The sequence below is a fragment of the Callithrix jacchus genome, chromosome 6 (genome assembly GCF_049354715.1).
Source record: "Callithrix jacchus isolate 240 chromosome 6, calJac240_pri, whole genome shotgun sequence".
NCBI lineage: Eukaryota > Metazoa > Chordata > Mammalia > Primates > Cebidae > Callithrix > Callithrix jacchus.
Window position 1 is genome coordinate 151371347 of NC_133507.1, and position 16371 is coordinate 151387717.

The 16371-nt window shown below is 36.5% G+C and overlaps 1 protein-coding gene across 50 annotated transcripts in view; it reads right to left on the minus strand.

The window, feature by feature from the left end:
* Positions 1-16371, minus strand: part of TRIP12 (thyroid hormone receptor interactor 12) — a 160270-nt gene that overhangs the window by 66967 nt on the left and 76932 nt on the right. For all 50 annotated transcript variants that reach the window (XM_078328785.1, XM_078328783.1, XM_078328777.1 and 47 more), the window contains 2 exons: positions 7761-7866; positions 4079-4215 (listed from right to left, as the gene is read on the minus strand). In XM_078328785.1, coding sequence (XP_078184911.1) covers positions 4079-4215; positions 7761-7866 — 243 coding nt within the window. The remainder of the gene's footprint in view (positions 1-4078; positions 4216-7760; positions 7867-16371) is intronic.

Genomic DNA, 16371 nt, shown 5'->3' on the forward strand with positions numbered 1-16371 from the left:
CCTTGCTTAGTTTTTAAGTTTATTTATCAGAGAATCTACTTGATTTTACTTTAAAATGTTCTCCAGATCTACAACCATTAAAGGTTTCTACTTTACACTGCTTCTTAAACATTTTATTCTAATGACTTTCATATTTAATATCTCAAATTGCAGTGCCACAAAGACATCAATTAAGCAAAACATAAAACCTACAGAAGAACATAATTAAAAGAGTTGCTATGGTTCTCTACAGTTCTATTACAGCAGGGTCCAACCTTTGGTGAGTCACAGAACCTTTTCTTCTTCTTTTTTTTTTTTTTTTTGAGACAGGGTCTTGCTCTGTTGCCCAGGCTGGAGTGCAGTGGTGCAATTTACAACTCACTGCAACATCCACCTCCAGGACTCAAGCCATCCTCCTGCCTCCACTGTAGCTGGTACCACAGGCACATGCCACCAAGCCCGGCTAATTTTTGTATTTTCTTGTAGAGACAGGATTTCACCATGTTGCCCAGGCTGATCTCAAACTCCTGAACTCAAGTGATCCACTGGCCTCAGCCTCCCAAAGTGTTGGGATTACAGGTGTGAGCTACTGCCAAAAGTCTGATTTTTCAATGGGAGATAGGGTGCTTGTTCTGACAGAAATTGGAAACTAACTGCAAAGAAAAAAATTCTTTTGCCATACCTCTGATAGCAAGTATTTAGCTTTTGTTCACTTTTATGAAGTAGTTTAGGTTATCTAAAGTGGGAGTTTAGATATGAGTTATGAGTTATCTAATTCTGTAAAACATATATAAAAGAACTATTTTTGTATGTTTTACAAAATCAGTTTGGTTTTACAAAAACAAACACTAGTTCTGTATGTTTTAGAAAATTAGAAAACCGCAACCAGCCAAGACTTTGGCTAATTTAATTAGGAGTATAGAGGTAGCAGTTCCATAAAGTCATGCAGGTATGAAAACGTAATTAATCAGTAGGAGTCAGCTACAGTTCTTTAGTCAAGGCTTCAAACCTCCTTGGGCATAGGCCAGATTTGTTCCCAGAGTCAAATATAAAAATATAACTCTCAGTAGATTAAATCCAATGCCAGATTTTCAACAGATATTTCTCCTGTTTAGTCTTAACATATCTTGATAGTACCGTGTAAGACAGTTTACAATGTACATAAAGGAAAACACTTAAGATATTGTGTAAATCAGAATATAAACATTCTATTACAGAGTGACAAGTTTTTATACTTCAACCTACTTTGACGCAAAGTTAACAAAATTTTCTTTATATTATCTAACCCTGATCATTTCTTCTGAAACTATAAAGGTACTCAAAGCAAAATGGAGCTGACATTGTTGTACACGTATAAAGAAAAATACTTCCTTCCTTACTTTAGTACGCCTAGCATTTGCAAGACTTTAGCAACATTATACAAGGCTGTACAGTTCTGATTATGTCCAAAACTAAGAATGCATTGGAGACCAAGTGTGGTGCCTCATGCCTGTCATTGTAGCACTTTGGGAGGCTAAGGTGGTTGGATCACCTGAGGTCAAGAGTTCAAGACCAGCCTGGCTGACATGGTGAAACCCTATCTCTACTAAAAATGAAAAAATTAGCTGGGCATAGCGGCCGGTGCCGGTAGTCCCAACTACTTGGGAGGCTGAGGCAAGAGAACCACTTGATCCCAGGAGGGAGAGGTTGCAGTGAGCTGAGATCATGTCACTGAACTCCAGCCTGGGCAACAGAGAGAAACTCCTCTCAAAGAAAAAAAAAAAAAGAATGCATAGGAGTCTGCCTCTGACTCTTGGGACAGTGTGGCAAACACTTAACTTTCAACTTCAAAGGTTAGCATTTCTCATATGAAGAGCTAATGTGGTTAGGCTTTGAAAAAGAATAAAAACATTATTTCCAAATAAATGTTTCCAATGGAGTCTTATATTGACTATACAAGTACTATCTGAGAACACTTACTTGTCAAAAGGAGCTCTAAGTCCAGAAACCTATTCTCCATACTAATTTAGGTTTGTATTTTCTTTTACATTCCCATTTTACACATACAGAAACTAAAGCACATTATCATGAAGAACATAACGTAAAGCTGTTAATTAGCTTCTTTCCCCATACTTTCATGAGACAGCAGAGAAATTCCTCTAATTTGTAAGAGATCTATCCTCCAAAATGCAATGAAGTCAGCCCTCCTCTAATACAAGTGCACATGCCACATGTATTTTTTATCACCAGCTACAATAAACAACTTGGTAAACACCTGTATCACACTGTGATCTCAAACATAAATGATAATGGAATGCCTGAAAGGCAGTTACATGAGCCTGATTCCTGTACGCTTTTATCCTCTTAGGTAAATAAACAGGGGAACAAAATTTTACACCCCATTCCCATTCCAGCCTTCAATTATATATCCCATGAATTACATAAACTCTTGCAACTGCAGGGAAATAGACAACAATGCTGTTACAAATATGCCTGCCTTTGGGAAGCCACACATCACAGCCTGTAACCCTGATCAAGTATAAGCAATATTTGTCTCCATTTTTCCTCACTTATAAATGATAATAACAGCACTCACACCTCAGCAGGTTGTTTGGAATATTAAATGAGAATATATGTAATGTGCTTAATATTATGGCTGCACTGCAGTGTAGTGTACACTATATAAATATTAGTTGTAGTAATAACTGCAATGAGTCTACATTAACAGCCAGCAGCTCCTTATCTGTTACCCATCTGGGAATTGCCCACTTCCACATTCAGGCTTATAAATAAACACTGAAAGACTAGGAAGGCGCGCACAACAGCGGGATAGGCTGTAAGTCACAACCAGTTTTAATGAGTTGCAATGAAATGGACTTTCCAAATATCTACCATTTAAACCTTCAGAAAAACTATCCTAGGAAAACAAATATGGGGGAAAAACTCCTCTCCGACCACTTAATTTGTCATACAAAACTGAGAAAGTGTTGTGGTTTAAAAGAAAAATGCTGGCCAGGCATGGTGGCTTCACACCTGTAATTCCAGCACTTTGGAAGGCTGAGGCGGGTGGATCACAAGGTCAGGAGATCGAGACTATCCTGGCCAACATGGTGAACCCTGTCTCTACTAAAAATACAAAAATTAGCTGGGTGTGGTGGCGCGTGCATAATCCCAGCTACTCAGGAGGCTGACGCAGGAGAATTGCTTGAACCTGGGAGGCGAAGATTGTAGTGAGCCAAGATCATGCCACTGTACTCTAGGCTGGCAACTGAGCAAGACTCCAACAAAAAAATAAATGCTAAGCTAGACAGAACAAGAAGACATCAGTGGTGGGCAAATCACAACCTTCATGGCCAACTATGACATATGACAACATATTCTAATAGTAAACAACAGTACCTGAAATATCTTTGCTCAAAAGGAAGTATATGCCTGTATCTAAACCTGTGTGTATCATCTGATTTAAGGGACTCAAACATATAAGCCTATAGTGACTGATTTTAACATTTTTTATCTGTTGTTAATGTCATTTACGAATATCAACAGAAATTACATTTTGATATTTATCAGCCAGAACTAATAGTTGAAGTCTTAGTCTTGTTTTGGTATAGGTAATGGGTACATATTTAAAGCTGAAAGGAGAGAAAAGCCTTAATTTTTGTGTTTCTAATATATCAAGAATAAAAACGAGGAGCCCCTAACAATATAAATACTATTCTTATAGCTAAGGTTCAAACTGAATACTTCTATTTTAGGGTTTACAAAAATTCTAATTTAAAATTTATATACGTGTGAAGCAATTTAAACTATATTCTTACATTTTTACTATGAATTTAAATTCTTTCAATCAATGAGCAGTTGTACATACTAGTCTATAAAAGGCTTACACAGAAAAGCATTTACTTCCTCCTAAAAGCCTTTTGAATGTAATTAGTGCAAATCTGGATGAGAATTTTTAAATGACAACCAAATCCAGCTATCAATATATCAAACTAGTAAACTAAAACAAAACAGAACAAGAAGTTTACACGATAGTAACATCTAGCATACTTCCCTCCCTCTGCCCATCAAATCTGTAAAAGACAGAAATGCATTTTAAAGCTAAGAAGTACCAATCTACCTGCAGCTCCTTGGGGAGCTTCATCTGTCCGAGCAGCTGAAGAATTTACTGCCTCCTGGTTGCTTTCAGGGTCTGCCATTTTCTCCTGTCGACGAGCTTCAGCTGCTCCTCTTTTGCCCAGGCCAGAGCCTCGCCGACTACAACAGAAAAATGTCATCATAGGCAGCATTATCAGTGAACCAGGAGCAATGTATAGAAAACACAAAGCTCAAATTCATGGAGCACAAAGCCAGTTTCTTCTTCGTCCTCTTTTTAAATAAAAGTAAGTGCAGAAAAACACCATGTGTAACAACCAAGACTTTGTATATTTAAAATTCCTCCAAGTTATATTGCATTTACAATACAAGCTTTTGTGTTACTGGGAGCTGTTGTCACCCTTAGAGACAGAAATGATTTTTAAAATACTTCCAACTAAACAGAAAAGTGACTTCCTGCACAGAAAATTCAATTTATTTAAAACAGCACATCATTTCTAGGGTAAACAGTGGAACAATGTATTAATACTGGCTGGGTGTGGAGGCTCATGCCTATAATCCCAGCACTTTGGGAGGCTGAAGTGGGTGGATCACCTGAGGTCAGGAGTTCAAGACCAGCCTGGCTAATATGATGAAACCCTGCCTCTACTAAAAATACAAAAATTAGCCGGGTGTGGTGGCGTGCGCCTGTAGTCACAACTACTTGGGAGGCCAAGACAAGAGGATTGCTTGAATCCAGAAGGAGGTTGCAGTGAGCTGAGATCACACCACTGCACTCCAGCCTGGGCAACAGAGCAAAACTCTGTTTCAAAAAAAAAAATTAATACAAAAACTTGCAGACTAACACTGAGAATGAGAGGAAGGAAAAAAAGAGAAGAATATATGTGAAAAAATTCCCAGCCCCTATGTTCCAGATGACCTAAATCATCTAAAAATAACTATCCTAATAACAACTTCGTTCTTTAAAATAAATTATGGATTTCATATTATTAATAAATATATTACAGATAACATTTGGGAAAGACATTCATTTAGGACAGAGACACAATAAATTATGGAAAAAGAATGACCACTTGAAAGAAAATTAAATTTTTTTGATGACAAACCTTTTTTTCTCCTTTAATAGAGAAATCAGTAAGCAAACTTGGTAAAAGCAAAAATACTCCCCTGGAAAATTACTAAAACTTGATAGCGTTTAAGCAAAAGCTACCCAAATAATCTTAAGAAATCCAGAAACCTGTTACTAAAGACATGCTTTAGACTAAAGTCACACTACAATGAAGTGAGAGAAATGGGCACAACTGATCTACAAAGAAAGGGTCTGGATTACCTGAGAGCACTGGAAGAGTTTATTCTCCTCATTAAAGAAAAAGCTTCCCTACACAGAAATGTGCTTCCATCACAAGGAAACAGCTCATTCCAAACTCATTTAACAAAACTACAAGTTAGTGGGATTCAAATTCACTCATTTAAGATCTAATCTCCCCCAGCACACTGGGCTGACTACTTTGGATACATAGGGTTGCTGCCCTCAAGGAATGCTTATTGCTAAGAGAAACAAGGACACCCTGAGTAGGTGGCCAAGGCACAATACATAAACAGAATCCCAACTGATTCAGAAAAGATTTGCCAGAAAGAGCACTTCAAGCAGGTGGCTAGATTAGATGGCCTGTGCACAGCATAAGCATGTCTACAGTAAGTAACTTCACATGCACTAATTACCATGCGTACAAAGAGAGAAGATTACACAGACCCGCAGGGCAGGCGAGTCAATTAAACACTAGATTACATGACTTCGCATACAGCTTAAAATTAATTTGCAGAAAACAATAAATTGAGTTTGCATCTCAGACTAAACCTTAAGTAATTAAGATTCACAATCTGGCCGAAAATAGGACAAAATCTCTGGAAAACTAAGAAGTTTCTTCAGAAATCCTCAGAAAAGTTGCTATGCAACCTCAAAAGCAAACAGGTGTACTAAATCCAGATATTTTAAACAATATAAAAAATTTAAAAACAGGTGGAAGAGGTTTAAGGTGGTAAGGGTATAATTCTTATGATTTATAGGCAACAAGTTATACTCTTTACTGATGTCACTACTGTACCACCACCAAGAGCAGAGAAAATAGGTTATCTAAGAACCAAAAGAAGTGAAAAGATCTTTCTACTAACCTGAGTGGGAAAAGGCAAACAAAATCATTCTCCCATCACTAGTTTTTGATGCATTTACTGGAGGGAACAAGCTATAGTCATGTGCTGCATAATGATGGTTCTGTCAACAATGGACCACATGTAGGACCACGGTCCTGCAAGATTCTTAATACTGTATTTTTACCATACCTATTCTATGTTTAGATGTATTTAGGTGCATAAATGCTTGCCATTGTGTTACAATTGCCTATGGTATTCTGAAAGGTAACATGCTATACACGTTTCACGCCTAGGAGCAATAGGCTACCACATGGCCTAGATGGGTAAGCTATACTATTTAGGTTTGTGTTTAAGTGTTCTCCATGATGTTTGCATAACAAAATCACCTAATGACACACATCTGAGAACGTGTCCTCAATTAAAAGAGGCATGACTATACATAGACAGAGAACTCATATGTAGCTACGGAATAATTAGCAGCAGAATGGCACCTGACCAACTGATCAAGCCTGAAAAGCTGAGAGGAGGTTACAGGAAAAAGATTTTTACCTTTTTAGTTTTAGGCTGAGATTCCCAATCAGTTAATAAAGGTATATGAAATATTAACTGTGTCACATCAAAGGTAGTTGTTTTGAAATGAGATCTGCAGTAACTAGAAGCTAGAATTGGAGATGTGAAAGAACACACATAATACCTACACATTTTCTTGAGAGGAAGGTGTAATATAAAATAAAAATTAAATATATTCCCCCTCCATACATAAACTTAGTAATTAGTTCTAACACTTTTAGAAACTAATTAAACAACAGTACAGCCATTAAAACAGGCATCCTTTTTGATTCATTAATCACACTTAACTAACTACCTTTTAAGGAAACTTAACTACCTTTTAAAAAAACCCAAATTTGCATAAAGATGCTCATTAGAAGTATATTTGGCAGACTAGAACTCTGTAAACAGTCCAAGGTCCCGCTACTGTCAATAGTACAGTGAAAATAGTGTAGCAGCAAAGGAAAGGTAGAGAATAAAAGTATTATCAAGAAGTAGAATGATTAAAACTTAGTAAAAACACGTAAGTAAATATTGGGGAGAGATTCATGAAGATAATACCAGTTATGTTAAGAGTATGTCTTTACTCAAGTAAAAAAAATTTTTTTTAATGATTTTTGAAAAATCATCAGGCATGGTGGTTCATGCCTGTAATTTTAGCATTGTGAGAGGCTGAGGCAGGTGAGTCACTTGCAGTTGCGAGCTCACGACCAGCCTGGCCAACATGATAAAACCCTATCTCTACTAAAAATACAAAAATTAGCTGGGCGTGGTGGTGGGTGCCCGTAATCCCAGCTACTTAGGAGGCTGAGGCAGGAGAAGCACCTGAACCCGGGAGGTACAGGTTGCAGTGAGCAGAGATCGCGCCACTGCACTCTAGCCTGGGTGACAAGAGCAAAACTCCATCTTGAAAAGAAATTACCTATGGAGTTAGGAATTTTGATCAAAGTTGAAACTGAGCAACACAACACAAATGAACTCACCACAAATGGAAAAAAACAAATTACCTGGTACTAGCACAGGAGCCCGTGGTCTTTTGGCGTGTGCTCCGCCTCAAACTGGGGAGCTCAGCAGGTGGAGACTCACTGCGCTTCTTGGTAGACTTTCTTAAACCTATCCATGGAAAATGGGAAAGTGTAATTTTATAACGAGAAATTATCATTAAGTAAAAATCAAAAAATTATTCAGGTCATCTCCCTGTTCAAAACTCAACAGAATGTTTCCATAATCTCTCCAGCAGTACTGCTAGCTTTACTTCCAGAGCCTATTCCTATCGAAAAAGCTAATGGTGGCACTCGAGTTCAGGATCAGTCTTCTCACCTGGACCCAACCTTGACCCAACCTATCCCAAGAGTCCTGCCTATCTAACCTCTTTCCAAGTTCTTTTCTCATCTGCTTCTCTTTCTTCTTCACTAACAAAGGCGAGGTTTTTGGATATACTATTTATTTCAAGAATTTACTAAACATCATTAAGTTTACCAACTTTGTTAGAGTGTTCTTATATAGTCCCATTTCGGTTAGTTTATATAAGGCTCATCAATAAGGTATGAGAACCAAATGAGTTACACCACCCCTCAGAAAGGTACATGTCCTTACCTGAACTGAAGATTATTAGGAGGTCTGATTTATAAAATACTGTATAATGAGGGGGAAGAGTCAACTAAGCACACTTTATGTATTATTTTGGAAGCTAATGCCTTCAATAGGCTCAAAAAAGATATATCAATTAAGTAAAGTTTATCACTAAGCTTTATGAACAATAGGAAAGCCAAGACAGCATCCATCCACCCTTGAACAACCCTCACAATGTTACCATAAATTATGATATACTAGGCACTATACTCTATCTAAAAAAGGCCTCCAATGGTGAAAGGTCTCCAAAGTTACCAATCGTATTTCCATAAGAACTCAGCATCATCTTAAATAGCTGTTAACTTTTTCAGAGATGAATTAGTTATACTATTGGTCCCGGTCACTTGCTTCTTTACAGGAAGTTTTCATGTTGCTGATTTCATTACTTTAAAGGGGAAAACCTAATTCTTTATTGCTTTGATTTAGAAAAAAGCAACAGCAAAAGATGTTGGAGAGAAGCAGGAAAAAGGATTCTAGACATTTTCTTGATCTTTTAGACTCAAATCTTCAGCTCATTCAACTTGGGATGGTCTTTACAGCAGACTTAAAAAAAGAGTTGCTAAGTGAAAAATCAACTTATTCAAAAATCTGTGTACATGAAACAGAAGCTATAAGGATAAAAATCTTATGTTTAGACAGGCATTACCTTTTAGATATCTAAACTATATCTTTTGGGCCTTTTTCAAAATAACTTTTGGGAAAGATTATCTAAACAATTGAAGCTGACATAAAAGAATCAAAGAATGAAACTTTAACTGGGAAAGATGATTGGCTTAAGAGTTGTGTAAATTTCAATTTTATTTTTAGGTTTTCTACAAAGCATATTGCCAGAATTATCTGATATAATCATATGCCTGATATCCTATACTGTCTTTGTCAGGGCACACAATCTGGTCACCTAAGAGACAGGCTTGGGAACAGATATAGAGAGCTAGCTTAGTAATACATTCAGCATCACATTTTAATATTTAAAAAATTCATAAATTACTTTAAAATACTATTTCAGAAAGTATTAAATTTCACACTTGCTTTTCTATCAGATTTGTGTTACTGAATAGACTTATGAATGCACAGTTTAGAGAGGAAAAATACACAAATGTGTATTATATTAAAACACACCAAAACACACAAAGTGCTTTTGCTTTTAACAAAGCACTTAAAAAAGAAACAAAAACCCTAGTATTACTGCCATTAGTATTACTTAGTACTTCATTCATGTAATAGTAAAATATTATCCATAACATGATACAGTAATGGACAGGGAGCACACACTTTTGCATCTATCTAGTGACATTAAAAAATAACATATTCAAATCAATGTACTGTATGCTACACTGCTGATTTGAGGTGACGTATTTTTTAATCAATTTTTCAGTCTTTCACTATTCATGCGCTAAAACAGACTTCATCATTTAACTGTCTTTTAGACTGTCTTCAAGTATAACTTAAATGTGATAAAATGTACTTATTCTAAGTGTGTGATTCAATGAGTTTGACAAATGTATTTACCCATGTAACGAGTATCACCATTAAGACACATAACATTTCTGTCACTCTAAAAAGGTGCTTCCTGATCCTTGAGGTAGTCCTCTCTCTCACACGCACAAGGCCCTTGACAACCACTGATGTGCCTATTTTAGAATTTCATATAAATAGAACCATACACTGCTTTGGAAATGAATTCATTTTCTTATACATATTAGTAATTCCTTTTCATTGCTGAGTGGTATTCTTGTGTGTGAATGTTGCACAATCTGTTTATCCATTCTCGGTGGTTAAAAGTTTTAAGAGTACCATACTAAGTTGCAGAGAAGTAGGGAAGGGAAGAACCAAAACAGACTAGATAGAGAAACATTTGTAATGGCTTTCATAATCACACCACAATCATGAAACAACTGTGCGGCTGTCTAACTCCATTCCTGATGAAGTAAGAGAGATTACCTTAAATATGCTGTGGTCTGAAAGACAATCTCACAGTAAAGAGCTGCTGTGTATAACGCTCTCTAGTGGAAAAGAGGTTATCATTATTTGCAACATTATGGGAACCCAGGATAGAAGACCAAATTAGCTTTTATATATATCCATGTCTGCCCAAAACACCTGAATAGGGCGACACATCTTATGTAGTGAAAATTGTAACTGGTAACTTCTGGGCATATTTCAATAAACCAAGTCAAACCTTGGAAGGATTATCTAAATTCCTTTCAATGATTATTCTTCCAAAAGTCTGAAACATTTTCAGAATATCAGAAATAGCAGACATTCATGGAAAAAGAAAAGTTCAAGTTTGAAGTAGTTGGGTAAGATTACTTTCTTGAAGATAAAGACAGATTAACCTTCTTTTGACCATTTAGCAAATTGACCATGCTAGAACATACTATTCTTATTCTTAAGACTATTTGAGGTTTTCAAAAGCACTTTCAGATATAAAGTTAGATAATTCCTATTTTTCAGATACAACATTTACGGACTTGCTTAAAGGTGTATAAGCTAGCCAACTACACAAATCCAAAGCTCATTTTGAAGCAAGCAAAACAAGAATATATTAAGAATGCATCTTAATATGTTTCTCACAAGTTGCTAAAATTTTGCTTTACTGGTTCTGAACAAAAAACTTTAGCACTGTCCATATAAAAATACAGTATTTTGTAGAACTGAAATTTCCTTGTATTCTGCTGATCAAGCAAGGAGTATTTCAACAGAGGAGAGAACATAGTTAAGTGTAAACCTACTGAATACCAATTAAAACATACATACATAGATATATACACATGCACATACACTCTCCTCTTTCCCAGGCTCTGTAATGCAGCAAAATCACATTTATTGTATGCCTCTACGATGTCACTCAACAAGAACATCACTGGTCAGATTAACAAACTTTTATCCTCAAAGATTTTGCGTAATGAAATTAGGTATAAATGTAGATGTACTCTTTTCCCCAAAATTCTTGACCTTAATATATTGGTGTAAGAATATATGCACTTGTTCCTATAATCTTTAAACCTCTGGATAAAGAAAAAACTGGCAGTTAGTATTGTCGGCCTAAAAATCCTAATTGTTCTGTTCTCCAATATAGACAAGTCTATAAAACAAACAAACAAAAACAGGCTGAGCACAGGAGCTGACGCCTGTAATCCCAACACTTTGGGAGGACAAGGCCAGAGAATCATTTGAGCCCTAATAGTCTGAGACCAGTCTGGGCAACACAGACCTTGTCTCTACAAGAAAACCAAAGCAAAACAGCAAACAAAAACAAAGGCTGGATATTGTGGCTCATGCCTGCAATCCCAGCAATTTGGGAGGCTGAGGCTGGAGGAATGGGTGAGCCCAGGAGCTGGAGACCAGCATCAACAACATTGTAAGACCCTGTCTCTACAAAAAGTAATAAAAAATAAATTAGTTGGGCATGGTGATGCATGTCTATAGTCCCAGCTACTCAGGAGGCTGACAGGGGAGGATGCTTTAAGCCCAGCAGTCCAAAGCCACAGATCGTACCACTGCACTCCAGCCTGGGTGACAGAGCAAGACCTTATGAAAGAAAGGGAAGAAAAGGAAGGTTGGAAGAGAGAAAAGCAGGGAGGAAAAGAAAGAAAAAAGATAACATGCATTTCTAATTTTTAAAAAACTGATTTATTTAAAGTTCAAGGTTTCAGTCTTTCAAAAACAGAGGCAATTTGCAAGGTCTGACTTTTGAAATGTGAGATAATGAAAAGTTGAAGCTTGAATTTTTAAAACAACATTTAAAAAGAACTGGACTGAGGAGTGACAATGACCTCAGATATTTTACTCACTGGACTCATATGTAAGAATAGTTAAGATGCTTTTGGGTACTTCTTATTACATCATTTACTTCCCTTGTCTACTTGAAATTTTATAAATTTTAAAATATATTTCTCACTAGACTATTGTTAAATGATCCCAATCTCATCACTGTGCAAGAGAAATGAGCTCGAGCAACATGCCTGCCTACTTAAGAGGAGTCACCAAAGGTGGGTCACTAAAATACTGGAATGGCTTTTACCCTTAATTCTGTTACATTACTTAAAAATTATAAATAGACAACTGAACAATACATATTCACTGTCATGTTTTTATGCACTCTTCCATTCTTACATGGTCTATGTTAAAGGCATGCTAATCTTTCAGATGGTAATCTGATATACACATATCAGACCTATTACATAGTCTCACAATGAAAATAAAGTCTCCCCCACCATGATAAAATATTCTAGCAATAGCAATGGAATAATTAAGTAAACTTTCCAGCTTCTTAAAGATTCCTTCTGTTACATAAGAGGTCAAAGCAAACATCAATGTCAGTGTATTTGATAAGGTTATATAAAGATCAGTCAGGAATGGAAGACGGGAGACGTGAGGAAGTTGATTTAAGATCTTCATTCCATAAATAAATATTACATTCAAATAATTACTGTTATCTTCTAACTTACATATGCATTTTAAAGTGACATTTAGATGATCAAGTATACACACCTATTTTTAATGTACAGAAACTCTTTTTCTGAGCACACTACTTATTTATTTTTAAAGTTCTCTGGAGAGCTATCTCCTGCCTCTTCTCCATGAGGTACCACTGGAAATGTCTTTCCCAACACAATCCTACTACTGCATAGGAGGGTCAAACACCAATCCTCACCATCATCATCCCCCTTTTCTCTCCTCCACCATACTGATTCATTCGAGGACAGGTATATAACCCAAGAAAATCAGAAACTTTCCTTAAATGCTGATATATAAATGACTAGATATTATCTGCTTTTATTATAAAGGGAGAGACTGAGGGAGGTCACAAGATGTGAGACTGTCAGTGCTATCTTCATTTGACCTCTGGATCCAGCCAAGCCTGAAGCTAGACATTCTCTGGGCTTTACCTATCATGTGAACTGATGTATGTTTCCATTTAATTTTGGCTGAATATCCATCACTAACCCCAAAATTCAGACCATATGTCATTATTAGTATTTTTAGTCTAGAGTAGGTATTGACAAAACAGCAGCCTGTGGGACAAGTTTGACTGGCAACCTGAGCCTCTCAAGCTATGAATGGTTTATACATTTCAGAGAGAGTAACAAATGAAGAAGAAGATGTGGCAAAGATTGTATGTGGTCAGCAAGGCCTAAAATATTTACTATATGGCCATTTTCAAGCAGAAAATTTGTTACTGGCCTGGACTTTGAAGGAGAAAAAACACACAACAAAAAAACACACACATAAAAAATTCATCCAAATTTCAAAAACTAGTTAAAACTCTCCAAAACGAACTAAATAAAACCTCTTGATATTATAACAGAATATAATATACAAATTAATATCTTAATCAAGGGTAGCAGGTATCAAAAAAAAAATTGCTACAAGTCATTTACATTTATAGGCCTATCAGAGGATGACTACTAGTCGGGTACAGTGGCTCACATCTGTAAGCCCAGCAGTTCAGAATGCAGAATGCCTCTGCATTCTGAATTCCAGGTGGACTGCTGGAGGCCAGAAGTTTGAGACCATACTGGGCAACACAGTGAGACCCCCGTCTCTACAAAAAATTAGGGAAAAAAAAAAATTAGCTGGGTGTGGTGACACAAGCCTGTAGTCCCAGCTGCTCAGAAAGCTGAGGAAGTAGGATTACTTGAGCAGTGAGCTATGATCACACCACTGCACTCCAGCCTGGGTGACAGAGCAAGACCCTGTCTCTTTAAAAAGAAAAAAATGTGGGTTTTTTTTCTTGAGATGGAAATCTACTCATGGAAAGATGTTGTGGACACCACTAAAATGACAAAAAGGATTTAAAATACACATAAACTTAGTGATAAAGCACCAGCAGCAGGATTGAAAAAAAAATGACTCCAATTCTCAAAGAATTTCTACTACAGATAAAATGCTATCAAAAAGCATCACATGATACATAAAAATCTTTCGTGAAAGCAAAAGTCAATCAACGCTGCAAAGATCATCGTTTTGAAACTGCCAAGATCAAACCAACCTTCAGCAACCACCACCCTCATCAGTCAGCATCCATCAACACTGAGGCAAGACTATCCCACCAGCATAAGATTATGACTCCCTAAGGCTCAGATGATCATTAGCAATTTCTAGCAATGAAGTATTTTTAACTAAGGTATATACTTTTTTTGATAAGACACAATGCTATTGCATGCTTACTAGATTACAGTATAGTGTGAATACAATTTTCATGTGCACTGGAAAACAAAAAAAATTCATGGAACTCACTGTGATATTCATTCTACTGTGGTGATTGGGAATTGAGTGCATGAACATCTCCAAGGTATGCCCGTGTAACTATATTAATAGTCACTTGGGTAAAAAAAAAAATTTTTAAATGAAAAGTAATCTATGAGGTTATAAAAATAAATCAGACTTTTGTTTTAAAATAACTCAGTAATAAGACATTTTGCAGATAATGAGCTAAATCCCAAAAGCAATTTTTAAAGCAAATTTTTATTTCCTGGTCAATGCACAGCCATTTCAAGTATTGATTTGTCAATATGAATTAAATATGTTAGAAATGTCCAAAGGTATTCATCTAAGCATCATCTACAACGAGGAGAAACTAGAAAGGAGCCAAATGCCCAATAATAGGGGTTGGTTAAATAAAACAGTATGGTAACTGAAAATTCAAGAAAACAGTTATTTAATAAGGATGTGAACAAGCTGACGCTTTTACATGACTGGTGGGAATATAAATGCATAGATTTCTAGGTGCAATTTGAAAATATATGTCAATATCTAAAAATAATATAACCAGTGACCTAACAAGGAAATAGTGGTGTAAATTACAAAGCCATACTTTATTGATGTAATTTATAGTTACATGAAAGGAAACTAGTCTATTACAAAAGTGTTTAGGCAAATAAAGCACTTTTGTTTCTCCACAAGTATTACCTTGCTCTGTCGTTCAGAATGTGAAATTTAATGGACAGCAAATATCTATTTCAGAGCCTGGCCCATAACAGGCACTCAAAAAGCAATGCCTACTGTCATGTATAGAGAGATTATACTTTTGCGTATGCATAGGGAAGTGTCTCCCCCTTTAGGATAAAAACAAAAGACTTAACACACTCTGTCTCCACGTGAAACACCACTAACATGGCATTAAAACAATCTGAGCCATAAATCTACAAGGATGAGAAGAACGGAAGACATTATGATTACAACACAATTTTAGAAGACGAAAACCAGAAATGCCAGGGTTAAATGCACTGGGAAGTCCAAAACACTGAGAGTAGAAAGCTGAGATTAAGTACCAATTAAATTGACACAACAGAAACCCAAAAAGGCTCAGGATCTGATGGTGGCAGATACCTCTAGGGCAGCACTGGGATTAAAACTGAAGATTGGCTGATAGACTGGTTTACAAAGCACCAGATCCCCAGATCCCCTCCCCTACTTGCACAGCTGGGCAACCATTCCTCTCTGGTTCCAGCACAAAACAAGACCTTTATTCTTTAGAAAGTATAAAACGTAAAAATTCTTGACTAAAAGAACACAATATAAATAGGTACACTATACCAAAAATAAGAGGGAGAGAGGAAAATCAAGTACAGACACACTGTCTGACAATATACATTATCCTTCCTCTGAGCCCTCTTTTCCCACTTGGCCCCCAGAACTCGGACAGTTAGGGCTTCACCTTGAGACAGGAGTTTGAAACAATCTTCTCTGTGGAATTTTACCAGCTGAAGAAAAAAAAGATCTAAAAATAATAAGAGGAAGTTCACAACGAAACGACCCAATCAGATCACTAAACAATAAATCTCAGGCAGACCTCACTTATGTACTCAGAGCTTACAAATTAAGACTTTTGGTCTCAAATTACACTTAAGTATGATGAGACAACAAGGAATTACCAAAATTACCAGAATCTGAGGGAAGTTCCTAGTATGAAATACAACCCAAAATGCACCCTCCCCGACACACACAAAAGCTTGAGATTACACAGGCAAAGAAAACTCA